At 39.2% G+C, this 13,418-nt stretch overlaps 1 protein-coding gene across 13 annotated transcripts in view; it reads right to left on the bottom strand.

Annotated features, from left to right (window-relative positions):
* WDFY3 (WD repeat and FYVE domain containing 3) overlaps positions 1-13,418 on the bottom strand; it is a 379,376-nt gene that overhangs the window by 163,800 nt on the left and 202,158 nt on the right. For 12 of the 13 annotated variants that reach the window (XR_003096142.1, XM_025215013.1, XM_025215023.1 and 9 more), the window contains 3 exons: positions 8,177-8,370; positions 6,228-6,685; positions 4,182-4,265 (listed from right to left, as the gene is read on the bottom strand). Coding sequence is in view for 12 of the 13 variants with exons in the window: in XM_025215013.1 (XP_025070798.1) it covers positions 4,182-4,265; positions 6,228-6,685; positions 8,177-8,370 (736 nt within the window). In the remaining variant the exon portion in view is untranslated. The remainder of the gene's footprint in view (positions 1-4,181; positions 4,266-6,227; positions 6,686-8,176; positions 8,371-13,418) is intronic. The other variant, XM_025215021.1, reaches the window with a different exon arrangement.

Raw genomic sequence — 13,418 nt, 5'->3', positions numbered from 1 at the left:
CATCTACACTACGTCACCCTCTGGATCTGACCCCGAGTACTGTCTTTTCTCAAATAAAACATGCACTTTACCCACAAAATCAGCCCACCAAAGCTGTGTATTAAGTGGGAAGCTGATATTCTGCCTGGAGTAGGAAGCACCCTGGCTTGATTCCTGTTCTACAATGCAGCAGCTACGGCATTACTGTTCAGGCAGCTAAGGAAGTTAACTGTTTTAATGGCTTGCTATTCTTCACTCCAAAGGTGTTAACAATCTAATCTCCTTTTTAATAGTCTTGATGTTCCGCTAATCAAGCTAACCTTTATTAGGGCAATTCTGCTGTTTGCTGGCTGCTCCTGGTCTCTAATTTCACAGCCTCTTTAGTTCAGACCCATAATCAAAGATATCAGTACATCAGTCTCAAGCACCATTTAGGGATTCAGCTTTAGTTACACAGGAAAGAGAGGGTGAGTGAGCTGAAGATTAGTTCTATACAGCTATAAAACTCTGGAAATAGCCTTTTCTCTTCATTCTGTCCTCCTATAAAACAAAGTGCATGACTCATTGAAAGCATTTAAGCAATCTGTTCTTGACCCCAAATACCAGTTTTAAAAATATGGCAAAGCTTTGACTTTGTTATAGCTGAATATTTTGTTTTAGATTAGACAGTAAAAGAGCAAGGATTTCTTAGGTTGATATATTTTATTGGATGAACTGCATAGTTGGGATAGTAAGACAAGCTTTCAAATGGAAGACAATTATGTAGTTGGTCCAATAAAACATATCAACCAAAGAGATCCTTGCCTGTTGCATAATTCCTGGACCATCACAGCTGCAACATTACTCCAATGCTACCACTAAGAACAACAAAACAGATAGTAACATTATCCTACAAAAAGCTGTTGATATAATGTTTGCCCCTCATTTAATACAGCTCTCAAAACAATAGTTGAGGTTAGGGAAATGGGCAGTTCCCTTGGCGAATAGCATTTTTCCAAACGAGGAGGACAAGTTCTGCCTCTGCAGTAAAAGTTTGGAGTCTCAAGTGTCACAGTATTCACACACTTAATTTAAGGAGTAACAATCCTGACATATCAAAGTGTTCTAGTCAGCCTTTTTGAGAACAGGCTAACATTAAAGTTCATCCTCAAAGTAATTTCTAAAAACATTTTGGCACAGAATTTCAAGTGTACCTAGCAATCATTCTTTATACCAGTGCCATACTCTATGATTTTTAGGACTATTCATACGCTTTTAATCATTTATGCTACAGTAGCCAGGTTCAGGCTTACTGCGTTACATGATTTATCAAGACAAACCCTGCCTCAAAAAGTTTGCAGTCCAACATGGTACAGGGTACTCAGATACTTACAATTTACTTTTCTATTGTTTAAGAGAAAGTAAACTCTCTCATCTTCCATTACATCTAGTCAGTACTAATGGGACAATGTGCAGGTTTGCTTTATTTTTCTTATGTTCAGTAGGTTCCTATTTCAAGAGGTCCTAAACTACCAGTTGACATTCATGTATTAAAACAGAAAGATAAATCTGATCTTATAAAAATGCTGTGAAACTATCCACTAGCTTTAGCTGATTCTTTTACCAATTTCATTTCAGCTTTTCTGTACCAGTACACTCACATGGGCCTAACATGTCTTCATTGTCCTTCCGGAAGAAAGGGAACAAAAAAAAATAAACTAGAAAAGAAAATCCACAGGGAGAGGGAATGACAAGATGGAATAAAAGTCAAACTCAAAATGCTATACACAAATAAGCCAGATAGCCTGTATGTACAGTGATCCTCCTTTACTGAAAACTGAATAGAATTTGCTGGTATTAGCTACTGTTCAATTCATTTTCCAAGAGAGACTTATTTAAAATGTTTTCCAAACCAGTGGATAACAATAGTGAAAACATGCATGCCATTTTCTATTCATTTTAAGGCTTCTCTGCATAGATTTGTCATCCAAGATGACAGCTCAGGTAACCTCAAGTCAGTATGAGTACCCCTTTAAAATCCACCAAAGCAAGCCATTCATGACTTATTAATACAGAGGACTGAAAATCATAGTGCTTCTATATTACCCGAAAACAAAGCATCCATACTGGTTTACACAAAGCATAATGTTCAGCTGCCAATATCACTTGGGGAAAAAAAGACCAACAATCTTAGAACATGTGTATTTGTGTATGCATTTAAAGCAAGAGCTTAAAATGTACATATACACAGAATTTTTATATTTTTTGTGCATACTGCAAAATAAATAATTTTTTATATAACATCATACATGTGCCCGCTGTCCCCTATGCTAACAAAGAAACAAGAAAGCTTTCCCAGAGGAGTTTATCATCTAAATTAGTGGAACAGACCATAATAGTTGAGGAGATACGTGAAGGCAAAGGAAGTCAGACAAAACAAAACAAGTAGAGAATGCACATTGCCCTCGTAACAGCATTTTCACTGAAGTTTTCAAAACAGGAGCCTGAACTTAGACTTCTAAGAAAGTGTTATGATTCTGAAAGCATCAAGAAACCCATAGCTGCCACCGAAGTCAACAGAAGCAATCTATTTGACACTAATTGCTAAAAGGAGTGTGGGGGGAGAACAGCACCTAGCTATACACTCTCTGAGAACCCTGGAATTTATATCTACTCTTACATAAGTTATTTATTTATGTTAACTTATAAATTAACCCAAGGTAACAGTAATACCCTATATGCATCTTTTATTCATTTTCTATTCAACTTATTTTAGAAAGTGGCATCATTCATTTATCAATAGCAAATACATTCCATTCCTCTTAACACCAACCCTCAATGCTCAGCCAAAATGAATGATCTGATGGTTTATTTTTAAAAATCAAACCTCAAGATGGGATGTTTAACCCAGCTATAATGATACAGCCATGTACAATGCAGCACCCAAAGGATTCCTACATTTTTCACTATCGGGATGACTTAAAAAGGTTAAAATATTTTTAAAATTAATTCTGAGAGCCTACTACCAATCTGGCATCCTCTTTTTCATTGTCTTCTGGGATCAGCTGCCCTTCAAAGCTTGTTTGGCAAACATTAAATGCATTCTATTGGCAACATTATGCTTTTTCTATATCCGTGTATTTTTAACAATTCAGCTGATATGAGCAAGTACTACCATTTACACCTAAGAGACTAGAACAAACCAGTAAAGAAAAATCCAATTCATTGCAAAAGAGGTCAATATTATAGGCAGAAAAGTGTACGGTCTCCATAGGAAAGGTCTGTTTCTTTCAACATGAGGAAAATAGAAAGGAATTCAGCAGCAAATGCTTTTCTCTTCAGAATGTAACAGCTGAGTTTGCTCCTACATGCCTTGGTATTAAAGAAAAAAATGGTAGTCTGAAAGGTGCTGAATTATTAGAAGGAAGGTCTTTTCCAAGTTAAGCCCAGAAGAATATCAACACGTGCCCTGTATAGTTTCACTTAGGAAGGTAAAAAAGGGATTTCTGTGGAAATACGTTTTTACTGCAAATACTGCCTTTTCAATCAAGCATGTTTCAAACACAACTTTGGTAGTCTTCCCATTATTAGAGACTTAAAATGATGTTCATAAGGTGGGACTGAGCACTCTTTAATCAAAACATTAAACTGGCCAAGAAAAAGAAAAGAACAATGGGAAAGACTTCCAGAAATTGGTAAATTGTGATGACTTTCCAAATCACTTTAATATCAACAGACCTTGCGAGCAGTTGGGGGTCAGATGGATCTGTTTTCTTGCTTCTCTAAAATACAATTAGCATAGACTCTTAAAGGTCTTCAGTGTATTGAAAATAAAAGGAAGTACCTTTCTTAAGAAATATATTAAATAAAACTGTTTTTGTTTCATTACAGCAGTCTAACTACTAAGAAACAATCCCAGGAGTTGCATCCATACTGCTTAAATCATTTTTATAATAGATTTGATTTTTTTTAAGAGATACAAACTTAACTCAAAATTGCTTGTTTTCAAGATCTTATGTTTGCTGTCATCTGGTCCTACATATTTTAGTTTTACATGCTAGAATCAATGATTTAAGATTCTTACACGGTATACACAGGAGTGGTTATTAGCTGACCAAACATGTACCCCAGAACAAAGAGCAGTTTAAGAAAAAAAACCCCAAAGAAACAACACGGAGAAGAGAAACCAGAAGAAAGATCAACTTCTCTTAAAGGATTGGTACCTTTTCCTGGACAAAGCTGGTGTACCCCAAGGAGAGGGGAGAGAAGTCTCATTTGTCAGGCAAGGAGGGATCTGTTCTGCATGACTACAGACAAAACAGACAGGGGTAGGATAGAGAGGTTAGAAAAGAAAACAGGCCAGAAGCTTGTTAGTTAACAATATAACCACCAATAAAACCATTATAAGATACCTCCTCCAGAAGCAACAGAGACAACAGAGAACATTACTAAGGAACATGCATCAGGTAAAACACACAGACTTGCAAAGCATATGTTTTAACAGCACCATTCTCCAATGCTTAGGGAACCACATTTGTTTGTTTGATGCTCAGCAGAGCTCTCTACCTATATAATCAAATAAGCAAACCAGAACATCCTTCAAGGTTAAGCAGAACAGGAATTGACAGAAGGTGAGATCTCAGCAAGTAAATACGTCTCATTAATTTTCATTAGACGTAACAGATGGACTGTCCCAAGCATAAACCGACCACAAGAAAGTTTAAGGAGGAAGAAAAAGAGGGTGATTAAAGAATAACAGGGCATACCAGGTGAATAATAAGGTATCTTATCCAGTAAAATTTTTGCTATAGTTACCCTAGCTTTGATACTTCTGATACCACTGCTAACCAGTATCATAGCTCTTTTATTTGAGCTATCACATTAATCAATTTGATAATCCTTGCTTCACCCGATTTCAATGTTTTAAGGCAATTTTAAACTGAGGCCTAAAAATCAAGTTTCTTTGTGTTAGGTTGTTTTTTTTTCCCCAAGATGAAGGAATAAGAATTTGCTGTGCTCAGCAACACAGCAAAAAAATAATGAGAGCCTGAAGTTAGATGCTGACATGAAACTACCTTACAGCTCCAACCGACTTCATTAGATGCTGCCACAGTGTCAGCACACTTTGAAAATCAACTCATTGATTTAGTGCTAACTAGGACCCTATTTTTAAAAAATGCTGACTAATGCATAGCCAATTAGCCAAGCTCAATATTAGTAACTCAAGCCACAACGCTTAAATTAGACTCTCCATTATTTTGAACAAGAAAATACTGGTGAGAATTACTCTCAAATCATGTGTGCATGTGTGAAAGGTTAGGAGTATATACACTACTTGTGATTTTAAAGTCAGAAGTAGTTATATGAAATACTTGCTCTGTAGCAATCAAGGCCTCTATTATCTCCAATTTTCAATCAGAACTAAAAAAAAAACCAAATAGAAACTTGAAGAATTCCACCTGTAGCCATCTAAAATTAATTTAATTTCCTACATAATAATCTGCTGATAGGCTTCAAACATGCCCCAACTTGAATAGAGGCAGAAGTTGGGGTGAGCTGCACAGTAACGTATCTTTAACCTTATGATATGATGTACAAATATGTAATATTTATGAAGGAAAAAGATATTGACAAGTTGCTTAAACAATAGCAGATGCTATCTTAAACTAGATGCGTCTGTCTCATTTGGTGTCAAAACCTAATCCATACATCTTCACTGACCCTAATGCACACTCTAAAAGAGCTGCAGTCTTTATGGGTGCTGTCAGACATGGGGGCGGGGAGGGAAACCAATCCCCTCTCCCCCCCCCGCCCAAAAAAACCAAAAAACCAAAACCCAACAAATCCAGCACTTTACCGGAAGAGGAATCATGTCAGTTTGACCCAGCATCTGTATAGCTCGTGCGCTTCAGCAGGGCTTTTTGGCACTTTTATCTAATAGCTGATTGAATCAGCTATTAGATAAAAGTGCCAAAAAGCCCTCCTTGAAGTATGTGAGCTATATAGATGCTCAGGAGCCAGGTCAAACTGATGCGATTCCTCTTCTGGGTACATGTTGTGTTTGGTGCAGGGGTGCACTGAGCTGAAACTAAAATTCTGTGGGTTTTTTTTCCATGTCTGTAAACATTGTATCCAATTAGAAGACAAAAGTCATCTTTCTGAATGAAAAAAATAGATAAGTAAATCAAGAGGGAACTATCAAATTTTGCAAGCAACAGTTTTCTAGAAACAGCTAATTTTTTAGGCAATAGAAAAAACAGACCTCATACCTGTCAAAAGAATCTGTGGCTACTTTGTAGAGGTAGATAAAAAGTTTACTGCAATGCCTTAGCATGGGTGACACAGAGTCCATGGAAATTAGGTCATCCTCCAACAGTCTTTGAAATAGCTGTGTATTTGAAGGAAAGACATTCAAGGGACTTATTTTTCTTGAGTCTGAGAAGCAGCCAAGTAATCGGACAGCATCTGCCAGCTTTTCATACTGGATCTCTGTTTTGAAGAAGTGAGAGTTGGCTGGTTCATAGCGCATCGCTGCAGTCAATGTGCAGAACACAGTGTGAAGCAGTTCAAACACTTGATTCTGGTTTACTCTCTCCCAGCCATTCTTAGGGGGTGAGCACAAGGACCTTTCCATAGCAACAAGTAAAGATGTGACGTATACAAATCCACCAACTTTTCTAAAAACAGTTCTTGTGCGGTGACTCTCTCTCAGTACCGAGAGCAGGGCCTAGAGGTATTAAAAAAAAAACAAAACCAAAAATAGTAGGCATTATTAACAATAACTTAAAGCAAGACGAACATTTTCTATTTGTTCTGCTAGTACACTTAGTGAAACACTACCATAATAAAAATATATATAAAAGCAGCAACAGAAACTGACACTTACAGATTTAAGAACCACCCCCGGACGAACCATTGAGTTACTTAGAGACTCCCGCTGCAAGCCATGAAAGGAGCAGTGGACCTGTGAGAGCCTAGGGCAGTGGTTCCCAAATTGTGGGTCATAACCCCAAATGGGGTTGCAACATCAGCAGATGGAGTTGCGGGGGTGGGGGGCTGTGGGTTGGGAGTGTGGGGCCATGCCGAAGAAATGCGGTCAGGCTGAGAAAATGGGGCCATAAATGGGGTCATGCTGAGGAAAAGTTTGGGAAGCACTGGTCTAGGGGCTGCACATTAACTCCTTGTGGGCCACATGCATGGGCTAGCAATTAGACAGCCCTACATAGACAATTAAATATATAATCCAGAGTGGAAAAAAGGAAGCAGTTCCATTTCATAGACAGGAAAAGATGGTAAATAAGAGATTAAGGACTCTGCATAACATAATACACAAGTGACTGCCTGTGGCAGCTAAAATACTGATCAGAGTCTCCACTCAGTGCCTTCATTGTGTAATGTAGGAAGACAGACTAGAGACAACTCACACCAAGCTTCAGATTTCACTACTGGTGAGGCCTTACCTGAAGCATTATGGCCAGTTTTGGACTCTACACTCCAGGAAGGTATGGACCGATTGAAAGAGTCCAGCAGAGCATAGATGATTAGAGGTGAGGGATGCAAGACTTATGAGGAAAGGCTGAAAGGACTAGGGTTATTTAGTTTGCAGAGAGTCACTTCTGGTCTAGAAGTGACCAGCTTACTGTGGACTGGCAGCCAACCCTTTTTTATACTAAGTCATTGCTGGTCACTTCTGGACTTCCAGTTCGGCAGCCAACCCTTTGTGGCCCGTTACTGGGCTGCGGGCCCAGGGGTTGGGAACCTCTGATCTATGCTGTCCCTCATTTCCTCCCTTTCCAGAGAGAAGCAGCTAAGTAGACCCAACCCTTCCTCCATTCTTTCAGTATAGTATCCCACAGGAACCCAAAACTTTAGCAGTGGACAAAGCCAGTTGGTTGTGAAATCCAGATGAAGTGTGTTTTCAAATGACTGTTTTTAATTCAAGTCACCATCCACATAGATGGTTCCTATCCATCAATAATGATTACAAGTTCTTCAGCAAGCAACGGAAGTAACACTGGCATTCATTTTTGCCAATTCAAGAACTCATTGTTTGATTTACACAGAGAAAATACTGATTTGAATTCTAAAGTTAGACTGTTTTCAGTCTATGAATACCACCCAGTAATAATGTTAAAGTAACTTTACAGTATACAGTCCTAAGTTTAAATAACTTTGCGAGCAGTTTTTGAGTGAATGTATTAAGGTATGTTGCACTTACCCTTAATATATCTGTCTTCAGCTGTAGTTCTGTAGGTGGAGCTGAGTGCATCAGCCCTAACAAAGTGCCCATATCATCTTCCCCACTAGGTGATAACACCAATTGCTGGATAATCATCAGTGCATGCGGTCGGCATTGTGGATACTTCACTATATTGTGTACACACCTTGCACCACCAAATTCCCTGAAAATACCTGTAGCAAAAAGCAAAACATAAGGAGCTCATAAAAGTACTGGTAAAATCTTCTCTTTGTTAAAGTGAAGTATAAGAAAAACAGACCTTTTTTTTCTTTGATTTTTTTTTTTTTTTTGCTTGCTTGATTCTACCAGCATGGGTTCAGAGACCCTTTTTTTCTTTTGTAATCACATGTAAGTCCATAATTGCTTGTATTTCTCCCCAAATTTAACACACCTCAACTGGAATTCAGATTACATTATCTCCTGGAATATTTTATACTGAAAAAGTTACTATAAAAAATAATGTTAGAGTTTAGACCAATTCTAGGAACCTATGCATCTCTCTTAAAGAAGGACCACTTAAACTTGACTATTCAGGACAAACAGGAAACTATTTTCTCCTTGCTCCAAGACTTCTCAGATTATAAACTGTTAGGGCCCAGGATTGTCTTAATATACACAAAAGTACCCAAGTTCTAAATACATCTGTGGCCATTATTATAATACAACTAAATTAGCAGTAATAACAGAGGGTGAGCTCAGCTTTTTTCAGTACTTTCAGTAGTTTAATTATGTGTAACCAGAATATATACCAATCCTATTGGTATTCATCAAGAAAGAGTAGGCCTGCATTAATAAATTACTTACTTAATGAAACCAGAGTTATTTTTGACTTTAAAATAAGTTTTCTTCCTTTTTTAAAAATAACTGTTTAAAAAGATATCTATCTATCTAGATATATCATGATACGAGTGGTGATGATAGATAGATAGATATGGTAGGGGGTTTCCAGTCATTTATCTTTTCATTTTCTCACTTATTAAATGACAGTATCTGGAATCTCTTGGCTCCACTTGCAATATGATATTGTTGTATGCAGAATACTACAGTCAAGAAGGCAGATCAAATACGATTCTCATCAAATGCACAAAAGCATTCTGGATTACCTCTTGGTTGAGAAAACAAATATTTGTTTTTGATACTCAAAACCTCTAGTTGTGGCATACTTAAAATGATGGGCCATACAATATTCTCCCTATAATTGTTAGGGAGATGCTGTAAACATTACAATTCATTATTTTATTCCAATAAATACACTGTCAACTTCAGAAAGCCCTAGCTTCTATGAACAATGATAATGCCACTGGTAAAAACCAAAGCTTGAGAAAGCAATTGTTCGCCAAGACACTGTCTATTAAACACAACATTTCTTATATTAAACTTGAAATGATTTCAGAAATGCCATAGTTACCATACTAGACTATCCCATTAGTTACCTATACTGGCTGCATAGAATCTGCCTGAGCCATGCCTCCTATCAGGCTATCCAGAGACTCAGCTGTCTCTTGACTCTTTAGACCGAATGCCAAAGAATATACATACAGATAGTCCTTGGACTTATGACACAATTGGTTTCTGAAAACTACGTCTTAAGTTGAAACATTGCAACTCAGAACTGATTTTCCCCATAGGAAACAATGTTATAAATGGGGGGTTGGTTCCTGAACCAAGGCCTGATACCCAAATTTCACCAAAAATAACCAAGAATTTTGTACTCAATCATTATAGATGAGTAATATAGCTACATTAATGTTTTTATATTGTAAATAGCAATCATATTTATTTGGAAGGACTTATTTGAGGTGACTTTGCTGGACTTTTTGAAGGGCTTTTGGTTGGACTTTTTGAAGGGTTCTTGGCTGGAGTCTTCTCAGGAGTCTTGGCTGAAGTGTCGCTGCTTTCTTAAAGAAAATGTCCCAGGAAGTTTGGACAGATGTTCTCCACGGAGAAGGGCAACGCAGCAAACTTGTTCGCTGGTGCAGCGTGGGGTCAGATCAAGTGTTGTAAAGTCGAAACTGACCTCAGAAAGTTGAAACAGGGTGTCAATTTATAAACTTTGTAAAGGAGAAACGTTGCAACTTGAAACATTGCAAGTTGAGGACTGCCTGTACTTAAAAAAAAAAAAAAAAAAAAAAAAAAAAAGTACAGAGCAGCTCAAAATCCATTACAGGCACCACTCATATCATATACACTGAATATCTTCTCCTACTCTCTTAAGAATGAAATAATCTGGATTCTCTAAATCCCTCCTTACATAGGAGTTCAACACATCTAAATATTTTCTGTCACCTTTATCTAGTAGTATAGCTTTTATTCTTCTCTGAAACCTCCTTAAAACAGCCTAATTTACTTGCTGTTTTGTCCGCTACTGAACAGATCTCTCTAGCCAAAAACAAGAGTTCATTTCTAGTGATGGAAATTTCTCAAACTTCCACTGATAGAAATCCTACCAGTAAAGGGAGCAGTACAGCCCTTCAGCCTATAGCAGTACAGCCCTTCAGCCTCTCCTTTACTTCACATGCTTTCCTGAGACCAGGTGATCTCAGTCTGGGGAAGGCATAGCAAAAAGGTGCTACTCCACTCCTCCCATTCCAAAGACTCCCTATGCCTTCCCCAGACCAGGGTGTCCCTGGTCTGGGACACAGGCAAGGAGTCTTTCCCAGCCATTCCACTCCCCTCCTGTAGACTGGGCTAGGAGGGGAGTAGAGCCTGAAAGCAAAGGTCCTCCTTGCTCCTGAGACCATGGACCGTGGTCTGAGGAGTGAGACTGGAGCAAGGAGAAGCTGTTTCTCCGTTTTGTTCCAAGTAGCAGGGTGCAGTGGGGCAACCCTCTACCTACCCCACTCGCCACTCAAGTTGGGGACACTGGGTCTGGGCAGTGACTGGTGGAGGGACTTTGGCCTGCTGTTCCAGTCCAGGAGGAGACTGACCATTTCCCCAACCAGGGAGTCCCTCACCTAGGGAAGCAAGAGGAGTCCTGCTCTGCTGCTCCACTCCCTTTCCTGACGGGACCAAGAGGGCAATATGCGGGTGTTCATTCTCTCACTGAGATCTTCCTGGTTGACACCTGGAAGATGTTTCTCCCAAAAGAGACAGGTTTCCCATAAGAGAAATTGAATGAACACTTGTACATACACAATTTCTACCAGGAGAGCAATGACTGTCCTAGTAGAAAAATAATGCCTATATGTGGCATCTATGAGAACTTTTTTCTGTTTTTAACAGGGTAATGTTTTCACCTAGGCCAATTCAGTGTGATGCATTTCAACTTTAGCAAGGATTTTGACATGGTCTTTATGACATTTTTAAGCAAGGTAATAAAGTGTAATTTAGATTAAATTACCATACAACAGGTGCTCAACTGCTGGGGGAAAGGGGAGGAAGGAAGTGGAAATAACTCTCAAAGTGGCTCACTGTTGAACTAGGAAGTACATCAAGTGGGGTTCTTCTCTAGGGGTTCTTCCGCTAGCGTGCTGGAAGCCCCACGTGGAGGCACAGAGCTGACCTGGGCTGGTGGTGTGCACCTCTCGTCTGCAATGCCAAGAGCCCCACAGACTGGCAAGTAGCCAGCCGGGTCTGGCTTGAAGGCCCATGCCAGTGGGCTGGGCTGGGCTGGGCCGGTTCCATGCCGCCAAGTGCAGCTCCCATGATTCAGCCGGAGCTGCGCACCAATGGAGGGCTCTGCCTCCAGTAGGCCAGAAGCACCTCAAGGGCTCACTGCCTGCTGCTGCTGCTGCTACTGCCACCGGCAGCAGGGACTGTAAGCTGTTGGGGGGGGGCTCAATCTCAAGGTTGAACTTAAGCAAAAACTGTATTCAGGTACACTGAAGTTTTTGTTGCTCAAAAAACAAAACAAAAACAAAACACCATCAAAAAACAAACAAAAACAAAAAAGCTCTACAACAGCTTCAATTTTCTTAACACAAAGGTGGACAGCATTGAATCTATTCAATTGTGATACACACATGCTCCTGAGGCACTCACACACCTTCTGGGGTGCCCTTCCACTCCAAACCTGTCTCTGCCATTTGTTGCTTGACCACTAAGAACAGACTGAGGTGCTTCGAAAGTCACCTCCCTAACCTATGGCACCTCAGCTAAATTTATTTCATCCAGACCTTGTCAACTCTTATAAGAGGGGATTCTGTCAGCTATAAGAATAATCACACTCTTGTTCAGTCACATACTCAGAAAAGATAGATGGACCCTTCTTTGCAAGAGGCCCGACTGGATGGTTTGATGGTCTTAAATCATAACTGGCACTGAAAATAAGTGGGTTACAAAAGATAACAAAAGGACCTATCATAAAAATATGGGCAAACATATAAATCAGTAACCATACGTCGAGTTACACACAGAAATACAAAAATGATCAGAATAATACTCTGATTTTAAACCCAAGAATGCAGTTTCTCCTTAGTCTTTTGGCTGAGGGACCAAAGCATCTTATTCCCAGGAAGCTTTAGACAAGCTCTGGCTACCATGCCCGGGCTTAAATACTAGCCCTTATCTGGCCAATTCCATTCTTCTACAGAATATGTGAAGATCAAGTATTGGGCATATAATCATCTATCCCTCTACTGGACCTTCATTTGACCAGTCAGGCATCTTTACTGACCCATTTATGACTGGAGAAATATTTCCATATTGTCAGATAAAGATTACTAGTCCAGTCTTCCAGTTCTAATCAAACACTATTTGGGTAGAAGATTATTTCCCTTAAAAAGCAATTCCCCTGTCTGGCAGACCTCACTCAACACTTCAGTTCATCACCCAATATGCATCACTATGTGAATGTAAATTCTCAGTGTTTACTTCTCCCAGCCATTCAGGTTTTGATCACAAAGGCTAGATATGAATAGCCTTTGTCCTTCCTGAAGTCTCATTTGTCCTCTTTGAATGGTTATCATACGAGTGTATAGAACTACATGGCTATGTGTTTAACACTCCTGCTCTACATTAGGGATGGTCCTGCTTGGAGCAGAGGGTTGGACTAGACCTCCTGAGGTCCCTTCCAATTCTTATTTTCTAGAATTTTGTATATCAGGCATTTTCACAGACCTACTTGTTATAAATTAGTTTTTTTTCTATCTTGGAGAACACAACACCAGCAGACCCCCCCTATGCCTGATGAAGCGTGCCCAAAAGCTTGCAAAGAACTTTTTTCCTATTATTCAGTTGGTCTAATAAAAGACATTGCATCTATCTAAAGAACCTTGCCTGC

This window comes from Alligator sinensis, unplaced genomic scaffold (genome assembly GCF_000455745.1).
Source record: "Alligator sinensis unplaced genomic scaffold, ASM45574v1 scaffold1142_1, whole genome shotgun sequence".
NCBI lineage: Eukaryota > Metazoa > Chordata > Crocodylia > Alligatoridae > Alligator > Alligator sinensis.
Note: the sequence above shows the minus strand (reverse complement) of the source record. Positions and strands in the feature narration are given on the sequence as shown.